Source organism: Fukomys damarensis, unplaced genomic scaffold, assembly GCF_012274545.1.
Source record: "Fukomys damarensis isolate Sample0158 unplaced genomic scaffold, DMR_v1.0_HiC HiC_scaffold_7, whole genome shotgun sequence".
NCBI lineage: Eukaryota > Metazoa > Chordata > Mammalia > Rodentia > Bathyergidae > Fukomys > Fukomys damarensis.
In genome coordinates, this window is record NW_022900919.1 from 12,754,168 (window position 1) to 12,776,943 (window position 22,776).

General features: G+C 39.8%; 1 protein-coding gene across 2 annotated transcripts in view; it reads right to left on the reverse strand.

Moving 5' to 3' along the window:
• Mctp2 (multiple C2 and transmembrane domain containing 2) overlaps positions 1-22,776 on the reverse strand; it is a 177,015-nt gene that overhangs the window by 123,767 nt on the left and 30,472 nt on the right. The window contains exons 4-8 of one of the 2 annotated variants that reach the window (XM_010621001.3): positions 16,526-16,668; positions 15,685-15,761; positions 15,057-15,168; positions 11,143-11,178; positions 280-444 (exon numbers count right to left, since the gene is read on the reverse strand). In XM_010621001.3, the coding sequence (XP_010619303.1) occupies positions 280-444; positions 11,143-11,178; positions 15,057-15,168; positions 15,685-15,761; positions 16,526-16,668 (533 nt within the window). Of the gene's footprint in view, positions 1-279; positions 445-11,142; positions 11,179-15,056; positions 15,169-15,684; positions 15,762-16,525; positions 16,669-22,776 lie in introns of those variants that run through there. The other variant, XM_010621000.3, reaches the window with a different exon arrangement.

The window sequence follows — 22,776 nt, forward strand, 5'->3', positions numbered from 1 at the left end:
AAAACAAAAATAAATCATGTGTTCTATGATTTAATGAGCTTTCTTTAGCTCTGGCTTACCAAATTAAAATATATTACTCTAAGCAATCAAAGCAGCTCCAATGTTAAATGACTGCCATTATATCATTATTTTGTTTTCTGGAATGCTCTTTAATAGAGTTGGGGAGGGGGCTAAAATTAAATTACTTCTATTCTTGTGAAATTCAGAAGAAGAAAGCAGTTTTTAATTATTTTTAATTTTAAAATACATTATCCTCCTTCCAGCACTGACAAAACTTACCTTACTTTTGTACCTCTGATCTCCCAGTTTTAACTGAACGAACATCTCGGTCATATTTCCTCCTGAGATGTTCTTCCCTTCCAACAAAGTTATACTTATAATCCCATTCCAGAGCTGGTTCTTTTTCAAGGACTCTGAGAGCCGTAGATTGCGTATCAAAGAGGACTAGGGAAAAAAGTAAAGATGACATGTGAACCCGTCGGTACTTCTTGAGAATGATTCTGGTGATCAGAGGATTCCCAGCTTTCGGTGTTTGATTATAGAGTCTCTCCCTGCCCAGTGAGAAGTGTTATTCTTCATGCCTTTCACAAGCCTGCAGCTACAGTTACATGGTTAACTTCTGAAGCTCTGGACTCGTAGCAGTATAGCACAGGATGAGTTCAAGCAATACTTGGCTTTGGCAGTGATCTCTAGTCCCATCCAGAAGTGCTCTTTGCTAGGAATCCTTAAACTGGGCCTCTGGCTGTTTTAATAGCAGGAAGGGAAGAAAGGCATTCTGGGAAACAGATACAGGAACAAAGGCAAAATTCCTCTGGGCATTTAGAAATAATGCCTTTGCATTTCTCCATCACACCTGACTCTCTCCCTATTCCCCTTAACCCTCTGTAACACTCACTAGAAGAGTCTCAGCTCCATGAGACGTTTACACAGGCCTAGCTGGTCAAAGGAGCTTTGGCTATCAAGCGACTCATCTGTGACACAGGATGGCCAGAGGAATGTACAAAATGCACCACACAGGGCCTGGTACCCAGAGGGACTCTGTATCTGTTCACACATTATTGCTTTTTAAATTGCATGACTTCTGAACATTCATATGCACCTTAAAGAGAATACAGAAAAAAGCCAACTATGCCCTGTTATTAACTGATAAATATGATAGTCGTGCTATTTTTAATTGCTATCATATAAATGTTTAAACACACAAAAAGGTAAAGAGTACAAATAGTATAATAAACCACCTTGTATTCATTCACCAGATTCAATATTATGCCACTTTTAATTTCCTCTCTCCCTTCATTATTTTTTCCTGGCTGGTATATTTTTAAAGCAAAGCCATATTTGTTTTTATATAATCATCATGCATGATGACTCTCAACAAAATTAACCGTAATTCGTCCTAATATCATTAAATACCCCGCACGTAGTCACAGTCCCTGACGGTCTCAATGACATTTCCCCGGGGTTATTCTGCTTGAGGAGGGGTTCCCACCTAATCCACATGCTGTGCTTAGCTGGAAGCATCCATCTATGATCTCTGTTCTATAAGGGAAATGGTACAAGCAGAGATGCTTTTATTTAAAGGAGAAATACGTGGGGTAAAGCAGGTAAATGGTGTCGAGCATTATAGGAAAACAAAGGATCTCTGACACTCGATATTCATTCCTGTCTTCGGCTCACTGTACCTTTGAAACTCTTTACACCACCATTTTCTTGGATACCAGTTAGTCAGTCACAATTTATCACAACAAATGCTGTGTCAGGGCCATGTTAATTCTACATGGCTCACCTCACAGCCCACACCACTCTACCACTCTGTAAATGATCTAGCATGCCTTGCTGGAGGTTTTCTTGATCATTTTATGACAACTTTAAACTAAATACTTTTAAGGAAAGATGCACTCAAACTTATCTGTTCGGCTTTTCTCCCGATATTCCCCAGGCACATGCGTGCGCGCGCGCGCACACACACACACACACACACACACACACACGCACACGCACAGATTTTACAGGTGCTGAGACAAAGCTGGGTAGGCAAATGGGGAAAGAGAAAACTTCAAAATCCTTCTCTAGGAGACTTAAGTAAGTCTTTAACTCCTATTTGCAGCTAGATTGCAGGCAGACTGCATTCAATAATCAATGTTTATGAAATTATTAAGTGCTTAAAACATATCAATATATAGATACATGTACATGTTCGTATACACCCTTGGGTACATATGTATGTAAAATGGACTTATTTTATAACCCATTAAGTACCTGAGCTCAAAACCTCTACCTTTAAAATGAAAATAGGATTTTGACTCATGTATCTGGCTGTGACTCCCTTTTTGCTTTCTTCTCTTCTTAAAAGTTTGACTTGCCAACCAACAAGCTAAAGCACGACCTGTCCCCCGGCCATGCCTCAAAGTTCCGACAGGTATATTCCACCCTAAACACTGCAACTATTTCAAAATCCTTTTTACAAAGAAGGGAGTAATGTCCACAGAGGATCAAAGGGCATCCTGCAGTCTGGCAATTGCCTAAGAAAAATGGCAGCTCTTCCATGAAATATGCCCTAAAATAATTTTGCAGCTTGGAATGTCCTAATTTCAAATTGGATGTTTATCTTGGAAAGGCTTCTATCTAACTTGTCCATAAAACAGTCCCACTTAGCTCTATGAGCTCTGTGAAAATGGAATCCAAAGCTGGTTATTAAGGGGGCCCAGAGATAGGTTCCATATGGCAGAACAGCATGGGAGGGCAAGGCTGAGGCCGGTATTAGGCGCTGCTTGGCTGGAGCTCCTGATCTACCCATGGACACTCGTTGCCTTACACCATAACATCTGGATTATTGCTTGTAATGTCCCTGGGAAATATCCACTTTCCATCAAAGCCTTTATCTATCTCAGTCGGACTTTGAACATTTTAGTATTTAACACAGTCGTGTTTGATCTGATGGACTTGCTTTGTGCTGTCCAAGTTTTGTTTTGCTTTTTTTTAAATTCTTCCCTCCTAAAGTCAGGGTAGGAGAAAAGTCTACTGTAGAGTTCACAGATAGAAAAGAGTGCAAGAACTGTACTGTGCTTAGCTCACCGTAAATATTTCTGCAAACACTGCTTGAAACTTACCCCTAAAATCAAGTTTCATCTGCCTGCCACATATTCCGGGTATGTGCGTGTGTGCCTAAAAGAAGTTTCTTAATTACTTTAACATTTCTCTTCCACCCTTGAAAGGCATGCCCAGGCTCTGTGGCAGGGGCAGTCAGGCCATACAATGTGTGTTCCTGCAAAGCCTGCCTAGCAACAGTTTTTTGTACTTGAAACACTCCCTCTCTCTGCACAATAAATCCACTCATCTGCACTCCCTCAGTTAGCTGAACGGCTCAGGTTTTCGCGTCTGTGCCCTCATCCATAAGTGAAATTTGTCATCTCAATGCAGCCCGGAATGTGAAAGGAGAGAAGGAAATGACCCATCAAAGGGGAAACCCACCCCTCTCGCACTGAAACAAACACCAGGAGATAGAGCAAAGTTTCTGGGTCCTGACCCTAATTCCTCAGCAGACATAACAGATAAAATATAGTACAGCAGGGTTTTGTTATTTTCCTCCTTCCTCCCCAAGGATCAGAACCTTTTACTATTTCTATGTTGATTCATTCATCTGCTCTGTCTTCCTCCGAGGTCCCCACCCTAGCGGATCCCTATCCATTGTTCCACCAGAGAAAAAGTGATTTCCACGCAAAACAAGCTTGTTAGTTATTCATAGTGGAAAGCGGCTATTGTGTTCGGTTCATAAACATGCTGACTTTTGTAAAAATGAAGTAACCTTGAAAACATTCTTCTCTTGCTGGGTCATGATGTTCCCGTACCCAAGGCAGGATGGGGAGAAAGGGAATGAAATAGAACGTATGTTCTACAGAGCTTCCTTCTTCTCACTCTAGTAGGTGGAAGAGATTCACTTTTGAATACTCTGACATTTCTGATCTAGCAGTGCATCGTCCAAACAATACAGGAACTGTCATTCCCAGGGCACAGCAGTGGACTACAGCTTGGGGGGGGACGCGTGGATTTGAGGATTTGTGCCAAAAGGCACACTGGGAAGATGGTGACGTGGATTCTGGTAATTCATCTCTTGATAGGGTTGTAAAGGATGATGGTAACATCAGCTCAGGACCTCCTGTCTGGCTCTTGCTAGAAACAGTGTGGCAGGGAGGTCAGGAGAAAGGATCTTGAAGGAGGATGGGGAATTTAGGCTACAGCCTGCAGCCAACAATAGCAAGGGCACACTCAACGCTATCATGCTCCAGAACTAACTGTGCTGACTGGTAGGACAGGGCCATAGCAAACTATTCCTCTGCACATAACACTCCCCTGCTAACCCAACAGGGTGGGCAGTGGGAAACAGGAGTAGGGCAGTCTAAGTGCTAGGGCAGTACTAAGGTGCCAAATACTCTAAGGTACCCTTTATAGATCCTTTCGGGGACAGAAGTATGAGAGCCTCAGTATTTGTATGTTGCTAGTGCAACCTATTTTAACTCTCATTAATTATTTCTCCTAAGTCTGGGCTGGGAGTCAATAAAAAACACACACGTTAAAAAAAAATCAACTGACTTTGTAAGAAAAAAAAAACGAATAATAAATTAAGATTCCAAGCATATTGACCATTGCTTTGAAAGCTAAGGGAAAACTTTCAGCCTAAAAGTCACTGAAATATTCCTCCCAAGGCTTTTCAACATGTAAAACTACTGCTTCTTGTCAACAGCTTTTTAGGAGGACAGGACAAGATCCACACATCCAGGAACAGCCTCCCCGATGAGATCCTCCATCTCAGCCACTTCTTTACCTCATCTGAAGAGGATCCTGTAGGCATAAATTCCCCAGAACTACACACAAATTTAGTTGCAGAGGATAAAAAGAAAACCTTTGAAATTTTCCACATGTGCATGTACATGGAAGATGAGATTCATATGTGTAGATGAAAACTCTATCACCATTCCAAAGATATTAATAATCTGGGTACACAAAGACACCAGCTACGAAAGCTGTACCTTAAATTTAATATTTTAAATTTTAAGGCAAGATTATCATTCAACTTTGTCCCTTAAGAACAAAAATTAGATTAAGGAAATATTAAATAAATAGATAAGCATGATGACTACCCAATGACTCTCAGAGCACAGGAACAGGAAAAGGTTTGTAATGCACTTTCTACTATTAAAAATAAAGGGGAAAAAGGAAAGATACGTGATGTGGGGAGGTTGTGTTCTTGTCCTGACTTCTAGGAAGTGTAGATTCTGTGCTTATATGCAATGGTATTTGTCATCTAGCACCGCTGGGTTTTTGTGCTACCATGCTGGCCTTTACCTCTTCGTTCTATGCATCCACTTCTCTCCTTTACTTAAAGGACTGCAAAAGCACTCATGTCCTGAGCAGAAAGAGAGAAAACCCATGGAGTGGTTGGCTCACTGAGAGGCTACGGGAAGCACAAGGCTGGCACCTAAGTCCAAATGGCTTCTTGTAGTTTACACCCTGGGGATCACCCTGTCAAACCCCAAGACCAGCCTGAATCCCAACCCAAGGCTGACTCACAAGGCCAGCCCTTGCTTTTATCTCTGGCTTTGACTACCACTCTTCCCAGCACCTCATTTCATTCTCTAGTCCAAGTTCACGGTTCTCAAACAGGAATGTATTTTAGAACCATCAGAAGGGCAAGACTGTGAGGTCTCATTCCCAGAGTGTTTTGATTTTTTTTTTTCCTTTATCTTACTTTGTAGTACTGAGAATTGAATCCAGGGCCTCCACACTTGAGCTATGTCTTCAGAATCCCCTTCCCTACCTTCTAATTTTGTTTCGAGACAAGGTCTTCCTAAATCACTAAGCTGCCCAGGTTGGGCTTGAACTTGCAATCTTCATGTACGCAATCACACCAAGCATTATTTTTTTTTTATTTTGAGACAGGGTTTTGCTAAGTCACTAGGTTGCCCAGGTTGGGGTCAGAAGTTTGATCCTCCTGCGTCAGGCTCCCACAGTGCAGGAGTAACAGATTTATGTCACTAATCCTGGCCACTTTTCCAGAATTTGTGATTCAAGAAGTCTAAGGTGAGTGTCAATAATTTCTAACAATTTCTAGCTGTGGCTGGTCCTGGGGACATACTTTGAAAACAAATAGTTTTCAAGCAAATAATCTAGATTTCTTGCCATGCCACATTACTTATAATACCATAGTTCCATTCATTTACTTTTCCTTTATATTTGGTATTCATCTTCCAGTCTTCCCTGAACGCTCTCTTATGCCCAGCATTAACCCATCCACTCACCTATAAGGCAAGACAAGGGTCTCTCTTCACCTCTGAATACCCCAGCACTCTACTTCCCAAGTCCCTCCCCAGCTCATTCATTCTGAGGTCTCTACTTCATCTATGTGGTAAAGGACAGTATTCTTACCGTAAGACAAGACTATGCTCAGTGAGAGGTTTGGGGCAAGACTGACTCTAAAGTCGCCAATAAAAGAGATCTGATGCAAGGTTTGGGAAGCTAGCATCCTGTTGCCCCAGAGTGCGCAGAAGCTTGGAGAATTTCCCTAGGTGGCTGGCCTGACCTGCACATGTGTGCAGCCTCCAGAAAGGAGGAAATTCCCTGAAGGTCAGACTACTCAGGCTGATGCTGGTTTAGAACAAGCTACCTTCAGAACAAGGTAGCAGAAGGAGCAGGGCTAAGACATCAAGGAGCGGGTCAGTGTAGTGCCACAGCTAGTTAAGCAGAACAGAGTCCAGGGCTCAGGAGTAGCTCCATGGTAGAATGCTTAGCAGGTACATCCTCAGTGACAGACACACAGATAAATAAGATTATGTTACATCACGGATAGATAAATAGAGATAGGTGCAGCATATGCCTACACAGAGATATGAAGTGATCCAAATATACAGTGAGTGCATACTCTAAAAAAAAAAGCATTACAGTAAGATATAACTAACCTAACCCCTGTCAAAATAACTCCCAACCCCGGGCTTCAAACACACTTATCCCATTGTTCTTGTCACTTTATGAGGAAGTTCTGGAAGTGCTCTTTTGTGTGTGTGTGAGTATCATCTTGAAGTAAGACCCAAAAAAAGAAAACAAAAACCCAACAGTGAATGTTGCTAGCGAGCACTATCCAACAGAAAGGGAGCCTCATAACAACACCGCTGTGCATTCCTGTCCACTTGAGTCAGCAGATGCGGCACAGTGCCACCTCTGGTTCTCCCCCAAAGTCAAAATGACCGCAAGAGTTCAAAGTTTTGAATCTATTCAGGACACTGAGGCAGCAAAGTGGATGCAGTTGAAGAGACTCACAAAAGCCTTCCAGAATTGCTTCAGAAAGCGGCAATGATAGGATGCTTAAGCGAGGGGGCACACTTGAGGGGAATTAATGACAATGTGTCCTCTGCTCTAATAAAATTGTTTTAATGTAAATACTCGCTGTATTTTTCTATCATACCTTCTATGTAAGTATTCCATCCTCCAAGCCCTTGAGTTTAACCACAAAAATAAAAGGATAAACAGTTTTACTATGGGTAGACATCTGGGTTAAGGATATGTGAAAATGAAAAAACAAATAAACAGAAAGGACTCCCTTCAGTGGAAAGCCTTCCAGGAATAATATCCTTGCTTTATTTCCTCATATGAGCCATGCTTCCTTACACAAGGTTTTTTGGTTTTGGTTTTGGTTTTTTCCCCTCTAGTACTTCCTGGGCCTACACAGAAATAAGATATGGAAGTTCCATTAGAGAAAGAGTTGCTGTGAGAGAGATATATTCATCTAGAAATATGTGGTCAAATATCTATTCCTGATTGAATACTTTCTTTTCAAACTCAAACTATTTTACTAGACAAAGCAATCACAATACTCCCTTTCGGTTCTCACTTGGCTTCTGGCCATCCACCCGCTTAGCAAAGATGATGGCTGGATGGACGGATGGACAGACGGATAGATGGATGGACGGATGGTAAATGGATAGTGGACAGATGATAGAGCTTTCTTCTACTTTCTTTGGCTGTCCTCTTTCAATTTAAATAAGCCTGTGCCAAACCTTCTCACTACATGATGATCTAGAGTACTAAAATGATGGCATGCTGAAGTCATCCGCTGCAGTGAAAGATAGGAACTGAAATTTTTAAAAATATCAAGCCAAATAGGCCAAATATTTGCACCACTACTCAAATAGTTCACACACACACACACACACACACACACATGTTACACTAGTATAAGTCATGTCTAGTATCTTAGATTGCTGATATATAAATGTGTAAAACAGCTCATCAGGAGAGAAAAGGAGCTAAAGACACAGTTTGGACTCATCTCAGTGAAGATTAAAAGAACCTCTGCGTATGGGGATAATGTCTCCACAGACCCAAATAATGGCAGGAGTGAGTGTGTCTGTGTGTGTGTGTGTGTGTGTGTGTGTGTGCGCGTACGCATGCTCCTGAATACAACCAATGGCTTATGAAGTCCATTTTTAGAACAGATTTTCTCTTCCCCCATTAAACTGCTATAAGAAGTAACCTCTGATAATTTTCATTTCTCTAGCTTTTAGAAAGACGAGAATAAAAATATTTAGAAACAGATCAATTCTCTCCAAAGATTACGGAGAGCAAAGATATAAAGATAACTAGGTGTTGATCCAAACCCTATGAAATCACATTCTTAATTCTCAATCAAATGCTTATTTTTAAAGGTTTTGGTTGTAAACTAAAATGTTTAAAGGCAAGGGCGGGGGATTTAGCTCAGCAGTTTGGTGGCCTGCCTTGCAAGCTCAAGGACCTGAGTTCAATCTCTGGTACCAAAAAAAATAAATAAAAAAAAATAAAGGCAATCTCTCTGCATTTGCTATATTGAAATCTAGGAGAGAATAGAAAGGAAATAGCTTGGAAGTGTGAGCCCATAAAAATTCTGCCACTCAGGAATATTTGGCATGATGCAAATGATAAACTTTTAGGGAAAAGAAGTAATTTGGTAAATAAAGTTCTTATTATAAGAATCAGATTGAAGTAGAAAGTTAATGATATTTTATGTGTAAGATAATTACAACTAGTAAAATTTTGCTACTTATAGCTAAGTATGCCAAATATAATATTAAATATAACATTAAAATGCTACAAGAGAAATTTCCAGTTTAAAAATACCAAGATGAGGGGACCAAGATATTCTAGCTACTTTCACAGTGTTAATCAGAGTGTCCATGGGTTTTCCATGCGATTTATTTTTAAAAGCCAAATTGCAAGTTATCTCATTTTTCTCTTTATATCATTTTCTGTTTTGCTCTCAGAGGCAAAAAAAAAAAAAAAGTAACACAGCTATTAAAAGTCTTCACCAATATACCACTTAAAGGTATCAAATAAGAACAAGACAGGATTTGGTGAACATCACTAAACACATAAAATAGGGTTAGGCATTTATAACATTCCTGAGCCCAGTATACTGAAGTCAAAATTCTAGAAACTACCGTGATTTGTGTGTATGGGGGGGAGGACCAACAGCTAAGTTCCAAGACACAATCGGACAAAAAAAAATTATATATATTCCTATATGGCACTAAATACTGCTCTCTGCATCCTCTGTTCCCTTCATATTTTTGATGTCTTTATCCATGCTGTCAACATTTTTTTCTACCCCTCTGGTCATTCTTCCGTAACCTCTTCTATCCTCCCTAGACTCCAATATTCCCCAAGCTCACAATTTTTCTTTCTAGCCTTTATGTCCTTCCACAAACTGCCAGTGCTCTTCCACAGACTGAAGCTCCCTAACTAAAGATGGTTATTGATGTACAGTAGCAGGGTTTTAGTGCAGCCGCGGAATCAATAAACAAGAAAATACTGCTTTGTCAGGTTTCACCAAAGCATTCTGGGAAACTTTACTGCTTTGGGTGGTAACAGAAACTCTTAATATGGGAGAGCAAGGGCTGCACTCCCTTCTGTGGTGAGAGATGATGTTCTTCTACCCTCTAGTGACTATAAAGGAATAAAGCAAATGTTGCAGGGATTTTTGACACAGCATCCTACTATTATTTATCCTCTTCTCATTTGATTTCTACAAAGAATCAGAGTGTTGGGAACCAAGTGAACATGTAGGGTAACAAACTACCTCTTCGTAGTTATTTTCAAAGTGTTCAAAAATGCAAAGCACACACATTTCAGCAGGTATGCAACCGAACTTTGGTTCCTTTGGATTCCCAAAAGCAAGAAATTTTAATTCAAACTACTGCCCTCACACATACACATTAAAAAGCTTCTGAAATGGAAGTTCTGCCAGTTTAAACTCCTTATTTTACAGAGAAATAGGCAACAAAGCACAGTGAGCTTAGTGTATTAGCTTGTACATTGTGTATCACACTACCCAAAAGCTGCCTATGCAGCAGCCTTCCTGTCATATCCTCACCCACATCATATACCAGGCTTCTGCAGAACCCTCGCTGGATAAACAGCCTGAAATATCACATGATTTAATGTGATATTTGTTATTTCTCTTTTAAAATAACACGGCCGCTACTTTAAGCTGTAATACAACCTGGGTTTTATTTCTACAATGACTTTCACATTTAGTCGCCTAAGTTACAACTTGCTCATTTAATAAGTTGGTAAATTATTAAAGTAAGAGAGCCCTCCAACCTGGGTATACTTGTGCTTTTATAAATTAGATAGCATTGTTTAACTGATTAAAAAGACGATAACCTTCTAAAAAGTTACTAGGACTGCATGAAGAAATCTTTAAAGAAATTCTAAGCAAAAAAGTCATAAATGCTTTTTTTCAGAACATATAAAAAGACATACTCTTCTCAGTGTTCAGATTGCTCATATACTATTAATGGTAGTTTCCATCTAGTGGTAAATAACTTTCTAAGGACTAGGGCTAACCACGGTACACCCTAAATTACCCAAGCTTAGTGAAGTATAAAACTCTAACATGGGCGGTACATGTAAAATTTCACCAAAAATGTTAAGTTCAAACATCTGGCTATACCTCTATTTGATGAAATTTTAAAGGAAAGTTGTTCCTTTTCTTGTTTGTTATATCAGTAAGGCTGCTGTTATAAGTAAAGGTTGGAAAATATCAATTATATACACATTTGTCTTTGCTACCAATATTTAGCCAAATAGTCTAAAGAAAAAAACAAATATATTTACCTTGCTAGCACTCATCCGCTTCCGATTTGACCAACGCTACAGATTGTGTTCATTGAACAGGAAAATGGCCAAATGAAACACAGAAACAGAATTGTTAAAAAACATAATTACATCGTGAGATATGTTACAGATTATGCTCAATGATTGACACCCATATTCTAAACTTACCAAAACTGTACATTTAAGGAAGAAAATAGAAACAAAGAAAAATCACATGCATGTGGTTGTATTCCATAAATTTCCTGAAGTATTTAGTATATAAAGGCAAGAATAGGTGAATACTGTCCAATCCCTAGAAGCATACCTTTTAAGATTACCTTGAAATATTAGTTCTATATCTCAAAAAGTAAAACGCCAATTTCCTACTATTTGGAATATTTAGTTGGTAGTAGTATGAAAAAGTTAATGACATTCAGGACCACTGTCAGCTCATGTTTAAGTTTCCCATAGTTGAAGATAATTCCATTTACCTTCACAGGTTAAGTATTTAATGCCAATATTCAAACAATAGAAAAAAAAATCTGAATTGTCATTGTTCAGTTAAGAAAAATAAATTAATATAGTTCTGAAAAAGGAAAAAAAAAAACAAGCAACAATAAGCAACATTCTCTGCCATCTCTGTTCTCTTCCGGTCTCTCTTTTGTCAGGCAATAATGCTGAATTTCATCTACAATTAAAATTCTCTCAGCAAAATCCTCTCATTGCTCATGTCCAGTCCTTCAAAGGTTTAATCTGGCTGGTTAACTAGCTAACTGGTTGTTAAAACTTGCGCAAATTCGGGAGATTACAACTCCATTATGAACCCAATTGAGCAGTCCACATTTAATAGTATGCTTAACCAAAAAGAAAAAAAAAATCTTAAAATAAATGACCTGTCTGCTTTGCCAGTATGTCTACCCAATAAACTAAAAGCTAAAAAGTAAATATCCTTCAGGGGAAAACCACTTCTATTCCATTGGCCAGAAACTAGAAACATGGGAATAAAAATAAAATATTATTCATTGATAATACCTCCCCTGGGGAAATGGTAAGTACAATACTCACCATAAAACACACAGTTATGTACTATAATCAGGGTATTAAATTTTTTTCTGGTGTTTCCCCATCACAGAGGCAAATGTTTTTACCCAATCCAATCTCTGAAATCAACTGTCATCATTTAGGTGTAATAGGACTAGTAGGGGGTCTTTGATGTACGTAATAATAATTTGAGTTTTATAACAATCATTAAAAGATAAATAAAGCAAATGTGAGTTGTAATGGAAAATGTCTATTACTGTTTGGTTACGCAATGCTATCCACTACCCTAAATTGGGTATCTCGACTCCATACCAGGCACCACATTTGACAGTCTTAATTTTCATGACTGAATGAGGAAGGCACTCTTCCTATCCTCATTCCACACATGAGGAAACTGTAGTTGAGAGAGGTTCGGTAATTCTGTGAATTTGAGCAGACCTGGCTCCAGGGGGAACTGGGATTCAAACCCATACAATCTTGAGGACAGAATCTGTAATTTTAATCATAACCTTATTTTTCCCAAGAAGAGAGCATATAGGTTTGTCAACTTTCCAAACAGTGCCTTACATTCCATAGGATTCAGGGTAAATTCAGAGAAATGTTGCACAGAAGATTGTTTGTCTATTTGGTTCCATAGCAGCTGATATCATCTGCTTTAATGATGATGGAAATAAAAAGTGGGTACAAAACTGAGAATTCAAACAGAAATTTCTCCATCCGGGTATAAATTAAGATGGACATTTATCAATAGATAATTGTACTCAAATAATCTATGTTCTCCCAGTCCCAAGTGCAGTTCCACTTCAAAGCTTAATATCAAGATGCCTTTAAATAGTAGCTTCAACTCCATAAAAAGAACAAATGCTTTTCCTCACCTATCATACCCAAGGGACCTATGATATGTGCTGTAAATTGGATAACCACATATGGCCCAGAATAAATTACGCTGCGATTAATTATTCTTTGGTTATAATTTGATCAAATATATAAAAAGGAAAAACTACCAATCTGAGAAAATGAGGGTAGGCAGGGTTTTCTGCAATATCTTCATGAGAATATATAACATATAAAATAAGTGTACTACTGCCAGACTAACAAAGAATAAAAAGGCACTGGAGTAAACAATCTGGAAAACTCTTCAATATTGGAATTGACAAGTCAAAAGAAAAAGGGTCAAACTACACAAAATGAGGACTGTGAGTATTTGTTGAACTTTGAGAAGATCTGAGATGTTTTACAAAAATAAATCATTGCTTCATCTAGGACTAGAAGCTCTGCACTTTGAAGTTAAAACTGAAACGCCACTACTATAAAACTCCAAATTTGGCAATATTTCAGTTGTATTTTAAGGGCCGATACGGAGCTAAATACAATCTGATACACTACAAGAAATTCACAAGAGTAGTCATTTAAGTACACAACTATTTTCATGGGGAAAGCATCCAACTTTACAAAGGCCATTTAAATACGTGGCAAATTTCGAGAACACATTGGCTGGTGATGACTCAGCCACAGGGCACGTGATACTCATATAGAACACGTATCATTTTAACCTGGCATCCACATCTGTGTACACTGACATTGAGCCCAGAGTCGCAGGTGCAGTCACCTCACCATCCAGACTAAGGTGAAGCTGAAGCACAGCCTTCCTTCACTATGTGGGGTAGGAAAATATAAGCTTATTTTCAACACCGACTTCAGGCATTTTCACCTCAAAATGACTGGTTTTACTGAAGTGACAAGTGGGAACAGAGGCATTTTTTGTTCTTAAAAGTAATCAATTTAGTTTTATTTTGTTGTTATCAAGAAGTAAATTCTCATAAGGATTTCAAATTTTAAATACACACACACACACACACACACACACACACACACACACACACACACACACACACACACACACACACACATATATTTATTGCCGGTCCTCTGTCAATTGAAATATTACAGTCCAGCGTTTGTATGCCTTTAAATTAGCTTCAGTGAATTTACTAACAAATCAGTCATTACTTTCATCAGAACTAAGTCACGTTCGTGATGTCGAAATGAAGAATATCCCCCTTGTTTGCTCTGCGTGAATTAAAGAAGCTTTATTGGAAGCTTAATTCATAAACAGGTTTCAGGTTTTTCATGCTAGATTTTCACACATGCTAAGTTGTAGCACGTCTCATTCTTTCTCAACTATTTCAGTTGGCTTTAAAAATGCCTTTCAAGTAAAATTAAAGATGGATTTTATTGTCTTAATTTTTGGAATTATAAAATATAATTGCAGAACTTCAGATGAGCGGCAGAAACATATCAGCACATAGGAGCTGCCTAGGTCACATCTGGACAAAGTCTAAGGGGATTAACTAGACATTTCCATGAGAGATAAGGGTACATTAAAATGTGTGTCTTCCAGAAAACACTTCCAATGGAAAACTTAGTAGCTAAATTTTTTTAAAGGAGAGATGAAAAAGAAATCATAATGCTTATGTTGTATATATGATCATATTAATGATATACAATTCAATAATTAAATCCTGGGAACTGCTCTTCATAACTGAATAATACCTCATTCGTCTGATCTAAAAAATTACTAAATAAGAACTTGAACACTTAGGAAATGTGCATTTCAAATAACCTATTATAACTAAACCTTCCACAGCATATAGGTTTTAATAATAGCAATACTAACCATATCCCTAACCAAAATGGAATTCCTTAGTGGATTTTCTTCCTAGTGTTTCAAAAGAGAGGATGTGGATAATGACAGATAGGTAGTCTCTACATCTATCTATCAAAAAATTTCTTCCAAAAGAATGATTATAACCATATTAGTTGCCTGCTAGATTAGTATTCAAAAGAAAATCAAAATAAAGGGTCTAAAAAAAAAGAAAAATGGTTACACTTACATGTCTCTTGAAATCACCTTGTTTTACTACTAGGTTCAGATTTAACACAATCACTCCCATGTCATCTTCTAAACTGTTCGGATCTTCCAATTTCAAAATGTGTTCAGTTGTTCTACAAGAAAACCAAAAGCAGAAAATGATTTTGTTCCTCGGAAATACGGTGCAGTCCTACAGTGTATCAGGAGTTTGTGGGAGAAGGTCTTCTCTCTCTGGAAAAGAACAGACACAATGCTAAAAAGGCACCAAGTTTAGTGAAAATAAACCACGCATAAACAGAGCGGAGATATTGTTCGGCATCATTTAATTTGACAATTGGTTAAATCATCGGCCTCCTCACCACCAAAATAAAATTTAAATATTTGTTTTATGTTAATGAACCTCAATATTAGCACGTGGAAATACAAAATACAATACACATTTTAAAATACATTATAAAAGACAAGGTCTGAATAATATATTTAGCAACTAAAAACCAAAAAATCTTAAGTATATTCAGTTATGACATTTTAAAGTACTCTTGCATTCATTCAAATTGTTCTGTCATTTGAGCTCCAGAGGAACCACTTAACAACATCCTGAGATCTCTATAAAATTCATTAATAATAACTGAAAGGTAAAAACACAATACCTGTTAAGCTCCAGATCACTGAGAATGACAAATGCAGCACCCATGAAATCAGATGTGGTTAAATCTCGATCGTACACCTACAAAAAGTTCAGAGGCCAGTCACACACACCAAGAAGGTAGACGAAATGCATTTGTCAAATTATGAACAAATACCAAAGGTTTGGAAATTTGCGATCCATCGTTCAAACCTTACAGTCATTTGCATAGTTCAGTTAAAGAGAGATTTAGCCAAGCCTATACAGGGAACGGAATTTTCTAACCTTGCCCATTTTGCATATTTCAGGCCAAACAACAGCAGAAAATGCTTTTAAGGCAGAACTCCTACTCGTGAAACCATTCTGCACAATGGGCCACTCTCTGTAGTTTAAACAGCCTCTCGTTAAACTTTAGTATTTTCCACGGTGAGCAGATCTGCCAATTAAATTGAAATTTGCTAAATATTCAGCAGCAAGCCCATTGTGCACTCAACTCATGCAGTTTTAACCCCAGATGTTAGAGCAATTGATGCTTACAACGGTAGCTTGAAGCTCTATTAAGAAGAAAGTTATTCCTAATGAGAAAGGCCCTAGGATGTGTCGCCACTGAACTACAGGCAGTAATTCTTCCAGTCAGTAAGTTTAAATACAGTCAGTGGAGATCTTCTCGCTCTTTGGTTTCCACAGAGCATACTGCACTGACTTGAGACGTCCAGTTTCAACTGTAATGAAAAATCCCTTCTATGTTATTAATATTGAACGGAGTCCTTGAAAACAATCAAAGAATTGTAGCAAGTGCATTTTTAAGAGGCTGAGAAGTAAATAATTGAAATAAAGGAGCAGATTTTAAAGCTATCTGTGATTACCTTCACACGTAGCTTTTGATCAAGACTTTGTATTGGCAACACCACTAGCTCATCCCAAACTGGATTCAAATTCTTATATATGACTTTACTTTTGTACAGCGTCTTTCCATTCAGCTTAAATTTCACATAGGGATCACTTGTGCCTTGAAAAGAAAAAGAGAGCAAGACAGAATTTTAAGTCCACATACATTATGTGAGGATTGCAATCCACTGATCCCAGTCCAAACAAATCCCTGTACAGAGTTCCAAGTGAGAGAGGGAGAGGGAGAGAGGGGGAGAGGGAGAGAGGGAGAGGATGAAAGAATTTGGGGTTAGATGTCTAATTCCTGTTTGCCTTCAGTGGTAGAACAGAAACAGGCTCCTTGAGCTTTTTTCTGCTTGGTTGCATTGTGGATATGTCACCCCTCCATTATCCACAAAAACCCAAGAAATCACATCAGTGCCAGGAGTCCCGGGGAGAAGCTCATGCCTTCTAGGACAGCAGAGTTCATGGAGAGGGAAAGAACCATTGGCAGGCATTTAGCCAGATGGCTGATCCAACACAACACTATACTTCAAAATATAATCATAATAAATAAATCTATCTCTGGAGCCACTGGCTTAAAAGAGGGGGCGATGGGATTCAGACTCAAACTGGGGGGGTGTAGAGATTAAATCGACAGAGTTGCCGTTCTCTGCTGGCCCCGCACCTGCATGAAGGCTGTGTACATTGTTTTCTGGGGCCAGCTGAACTCCACATCCACCAGGCCTGCAGCTGGCCTCAGCCCTGACACCAGTGACCTGCCCAGCTCCTCCTGGGGAGTTTTGAAACAGATGCCAAAAGGAATGAATAATGTCCCACAAGTTACTATGCCCAAAACAAAATGACGTGCTGATGGCAGATCCTCCTCCACATTTTTAAGATCAGTTGAAACACCCCCCCAAAAATGCCTCCAAACACAATGCATGAATTATGTATGAAGCCTGCATGGTACATGCATGCATGTGTACCACCCTACAGTGCCGTGGACACACTTGCTCATTAGGACACAAATAAATGAGCAGTCAGGGAGGGGAGAAATGATGGCCACTTGATAGTGCTACAAAAATAACTCAATTTGGGGAGTGACGCTGTAGTTGATTTTGAAACAGAGCTATCATTAGGGAGCAAAGACTAACAGTCTGTCCTGTTTACTGATCCATCCCAAATGCCTCAGTCGGTGGCCGAGATAGACTCCCAGAAGGTTCACTGAAATGAATTTCTGATATTAAAGTCAAACCAGTATTGTCCAAGGATGCTACCCTTTTAATTTTATCAGTACATGTTTGCAGTACACACGTGCTGATTTTGTTCGTCGTGGAAAGTTGGTGCGTGCATGTGTCTTCAATCTGTTTATTTTTCCATCACCTCATCTCTCCCTCCACCCCACTCTGAATGCAGATCCACTTCCCATTTAGAAAAGGGCTACCTCCCTGATTCCCACTGTCCACCTTTGATCAAAAATCAGCTAGGGTATTCTGCCACAAACAGTTACTGAACCCCCGAACCTCATCATTAATTGTTCTGATCATTTTTTTCCCTAAATCCTGTTTAGGTCTCTAGTTAGCTCCAGTATTAAAAATCAGTGAAAACAAATGCAAGAGATTTCCAGACTGTGTGAGCTGCACGTAACATCAATACGGAGCAGAGGTGCACATTCTTCAGAATATCTTCACAGATTCACTGAGGCACAATTTTGAGAATTTAGAGTTCTGGTCATGCCAAGGTACTGATCTTACGCACACACACACTAAACAAGTTAAAGATGGAGATATACACATATTCCACCCTCACACTTTAAGCCTGGCCACCTAAGAGGAGAAGCCCAGCCCTGATGGTATGCGCGCGCACACACACACACACACCCATGCCAAGCAGCAGTTCTGGGGAGGAGAGTAAAATTAAATGCGTTCGCAGCCATCCAGTGAATTCTCAGCAGTGAGCTAGCAATCTGCCCACCCCACTCTCCTTACCAGTGCAAGAGAGAACACCTCTGGCTAGTCAGACTCTACCAATTGTTCTGATATATATATATAAAGTGGGGGAAAACTATAATAAAAAGAGGCCTTTAATTAAATGAAATTGCCACTGTGGGATCAGGCCTTCATGCTTGTCAGCGTACTCTCAAAATAAACATCTCAAAACCCGGCCTCGCTGGTGTCACTTTCTCACAGGCAAGGCATACTGGGTAATCCCCAGGCATCTTGACAGCTACATAATGTTCAAACTGTTTCATGGGTGAATGGCGGCAGTTGCGTGAAAGAAAATATTAATGTCTGGAATTAATAGGGAAAAAGGGCCCGGGTTTACAAAGCCAAACAAGGAAAAGAAGGTGTCAAGTTAGTGTGGCATTAATTGTTAGGGAAAATTTGAGAGAGGGAGGGAACACATTGTGATTCTCTGTCTGGGCCTAAGTGCCTGACTGTCAGGGCAGTGACATCTCAACTAAGCAGGTCCCGAAAGGGAGTCTTCGGCTCAGGAGCACAGCTCCCGGATTATTCAAATGATGAGCCAACACCTGAAAGGGTGGACTTTAACCTTGTGGGCTGGGAGCCTTGTACACAATGAGGCTCTTGTACCAGTGAGAAAAGGAGGAGGAAACCAGGAGCCCAGAGATGGGGGTCTCAGGCCTGGGGTTGCCCTCAATTCTGCTTGTGGACCTGACGGAGTCACCAATCCTCCAACCCAGAGAGCAAGGTGTTAAGAAGCCACGGCCCCGTGCCTTCCCCTTCTAGCCACACTATGGCCTTCCCTGTTCCCCGTTCTGCGCTGCACATTCGACCAAGCACAGGTGGGAAACATGCATAAATGTGCCTGTGTTGAACAAGTACAGACTTTTCTCCTTGGCATCATTCCCTAAACCATACAGTGAGACAGTTATTTACACAGCACTTACACTGCGTTAGGTAGGATGACCCAGAAATGATTTAAACTATGTAAGATGCGTGGGGGCCGCATGCCATTGTCCACAAGGGACTTCGGCATGCGTGCATTTTGGTGTCTGCAGGTGGTCCCGAACCAGTCCCTGAAGTTCTTTAGAGATGAATGGACTGTTCACCGGAAATACAGGACAGCCGCTGGTCTTTCAAATTCCCGTCCCAATTCCCAGCCCTAACAACCACGCATGACAGCGCTCGTTCTTGCCCATGCCACAGACACTCTCCAGACAGACTCACCTCCCCCGACAGCGCACCCGCCCGGCGTTTAACACACCATGAACACTTCCTGGGCACCTCCAACCTTTGCTCTGTGCCAGGCGCTCTGGGATTACCGAGGGGCTCCAGTCTCAGATCCGGATCTTCTGTGGCTCCCGAAAGCAGGCATCCTAGAGCCCAGCACTAGGAAAGCGTCCCGAAAGAACTGAACAAGTTTGGGGGTTCTGATGGCTTGTAGTTAGGAAAGATTGTGTCCTGGGGCAGATATAAAAGATGGGAGTGGAAAGGAAGTCTTGGAATTGAAGCACTCAGGGATGTCAAGAAAGGAAGATCACAAATTCAAGGCTATTCCTGTCAACTCAGCGACTTAGCAAGACCTGTCTCAAAAAAAAAAAGTTGGGGATCGTAGCTTTAGGCCCTAGGTTCAATCCCTAGGGGAGAGAGAGAGGAGAGAGGAGAGGAAAGAAGAAGAAAGAGAAGAGAGGAGAGAAGAGAACAAAACAATATGAAAAGGAAGGGAGTTGGAATAAGGTTGGAAACAAGGCCAAGGTCCCCCAGCAGGGGGCAGTGGTGCTAAAAAGTAGGGCGGGAGTAACCAGAGGGACGTGGCCAGGAAGTATCCCAATGAGTCCAGAAATTAAAGGGGAAAAATGGCAAAAAATAACTTTTAAGAGGCAGGTTCCCAAAGGGCAGAATGCCCTAAAGTGATATAATAAGGAGTTCAGTTACCATTCAGTAAGAAACGTAGGTGTTTTATTTCCTGTTCTCCTTTTTCTTTTTAAAGAAGAGTTAATATATGCACATAATTCTGCAAGGTATGAAATAAAAAGTAGTCTGTAACCGTATTCTTCCCCGATTCCCATCTGCCTAATCTTGTACAAAGACCTAATCTAGTATAAAGAGTTTCTCGGGTATTTTATGGGGGAAAAATATAAGAAGCATCTTAAAGGGATTTAACACTTTTACAAACAAATATCCTGAAACTTTGTTTATACCAGTAATACAGATCTGCTGTTTTTTCAATGAAATTATCATTGTGTAGTATCAATTTATTCAATTAGTTACTAATTATTTTAGTAATACAAATAATAGTGCAATCAGCATCCTTGTATAGCTACCTTGGAGTTCACAAGCAATTACATTCAAATGAAATTTTCAACATTGTTTGAATGAGTACGTGCCTTGTCTGTCCTGAGGGACATTGTCATGTTGTTTTTTAATGTTTTTCAAATTTATACTTTACTCACAAGTACACAGGGATGTTTTCCTCAACATACCCCCAAATATGGGTATGATAAAACTTTATTTTAGACCGATGGTAGGTGATTTTTTTTAAAAAAACTAGCCTTCCTAATTTGAACTTTAAATCTACTATGTCAAATACAAAAGCATTATTGGTAAGAAAAACCTGCTTTTTCAAACTTTTTTTATTAAGTTATAAAACTTAGCCATGCAATTTCTCTGAAACACAGGTTGTTTTTAGCTAGAAGTCTAATTAAATGTATTTCTTAGAGTTGGGTTTTCATGGAAATTATTTTTTCTAATATGTTTGTGTTTTACACTTTCTTCAGAAGATCTTAGAATTTCACATTCAAATCAATATTTGCTAGGTTTTGAGCTACAAATATGAACTCAAAACTGTCTAAAAAGTATTTACAAACATAAAAAGTCTGAGTTTGACTTTTTCCAATTCCTGTAGGGTCAGACTAGTAAAATAGTATTCATCCTATTTTTACAGTATATTCAAAGACTTCTGAATATATATATGAAACTACACATTTAGTATCATTACTCAAAATTGGGCGAGTGTATAACAATTTACATACTAAATATTCATCTACATTACTTTAACATCTAAGATAATGCATATTGCTAGTTTGTCTCTATAATATTCTTTTATCGTCATCTGTAATAGTGTCAAATCTACATCGTACTTCCTTCCATATGACAGACTGAAATTTTGGTAAGTTACATATTCCTCACAGGGATTCCACCAGGGTCAGAATATTTTACACACACACATGTAGGATCTGTTCTTCTTGTTGAAAAACCATGAGCTATTTTTTGGGAAGTCCACACGTTTTGACCTTCTCTGAGGCTGGCCAAATAAAAGAGCAGACCTGATTTCCAGAACTCAAAACACAATGCTGCCAGTGGTGACTGGGGGCTCCGCACAGGCTCTGTGTCCCTCTAGGAGTTAAGCCAGATACCCACAGTGAGCAAACGTAACCGACCTCTTCAGAGCCATAATGACGTATGGACGTGTGGAAGGCGGTTTTCTTCAATCGCATGTACGAGGACAAAAGAACTCTTCCGATCTACCCTAAAATGATACCGCTTCAGGGAAAAGCAGGTTCAAGTCTAGCACAGCTCTGAGCCAAGTGTTTTCCAAGCCTAGGAAATGGAGTGTGCATTTCCAAGCACCTGGCCCACTGTTCTTGGGCAGAGCAGCGGGCTATGCGCTTCTAGGAGCTACAGCTGTTTGTTTTGCCTTTGTTACCAACTTTAGAAGGATGCTTTCTTCCTAGTCTTTTCCCGACCTCATCATCCATGCTTTCATTGTGGCACACCCTGGCTGTGCTGCTCCTCAGCACTTTTCTCCCTGCTGTGACTGATTGCCTCCTCGAAGGGCAGCCTCCCCCTGCAATCCCAAGGCACTGGAGCATGGGTGGGCCCTGAGACGCCACAGCCCTAGGCCATCTGTGAAAATGCAACGCAGGGCACCATTTTCCAATGGCCAAGCGACCGCGGATCTCTCATCGAAATTATGAATTTTACTGAAATTTAAGTACTTATGCAATTTCCAGAAATTCGTACAGAATAAATAATGGGCTCTAAGGAAGCTCTAAGAAAGTAGAAAGCTCAGTTTTCCTGGACTCTCAGTTCCCTGTGCATGGCCTCACGAGCAGCTCCTCCAGCCCCGGCCACCACCGCAGACTCCTGCCTTCCCCTGCTCTCTCACTCTTTGCCCCAAACTCCCCCTTAACAACTTATCTTTTTCATCCTTAGTCTCCCCTTTCTGGTTCTGCAGACTAGGCTGTGACATGTTCCATCTCTCCTTTTTTTTTTTTTTTTTT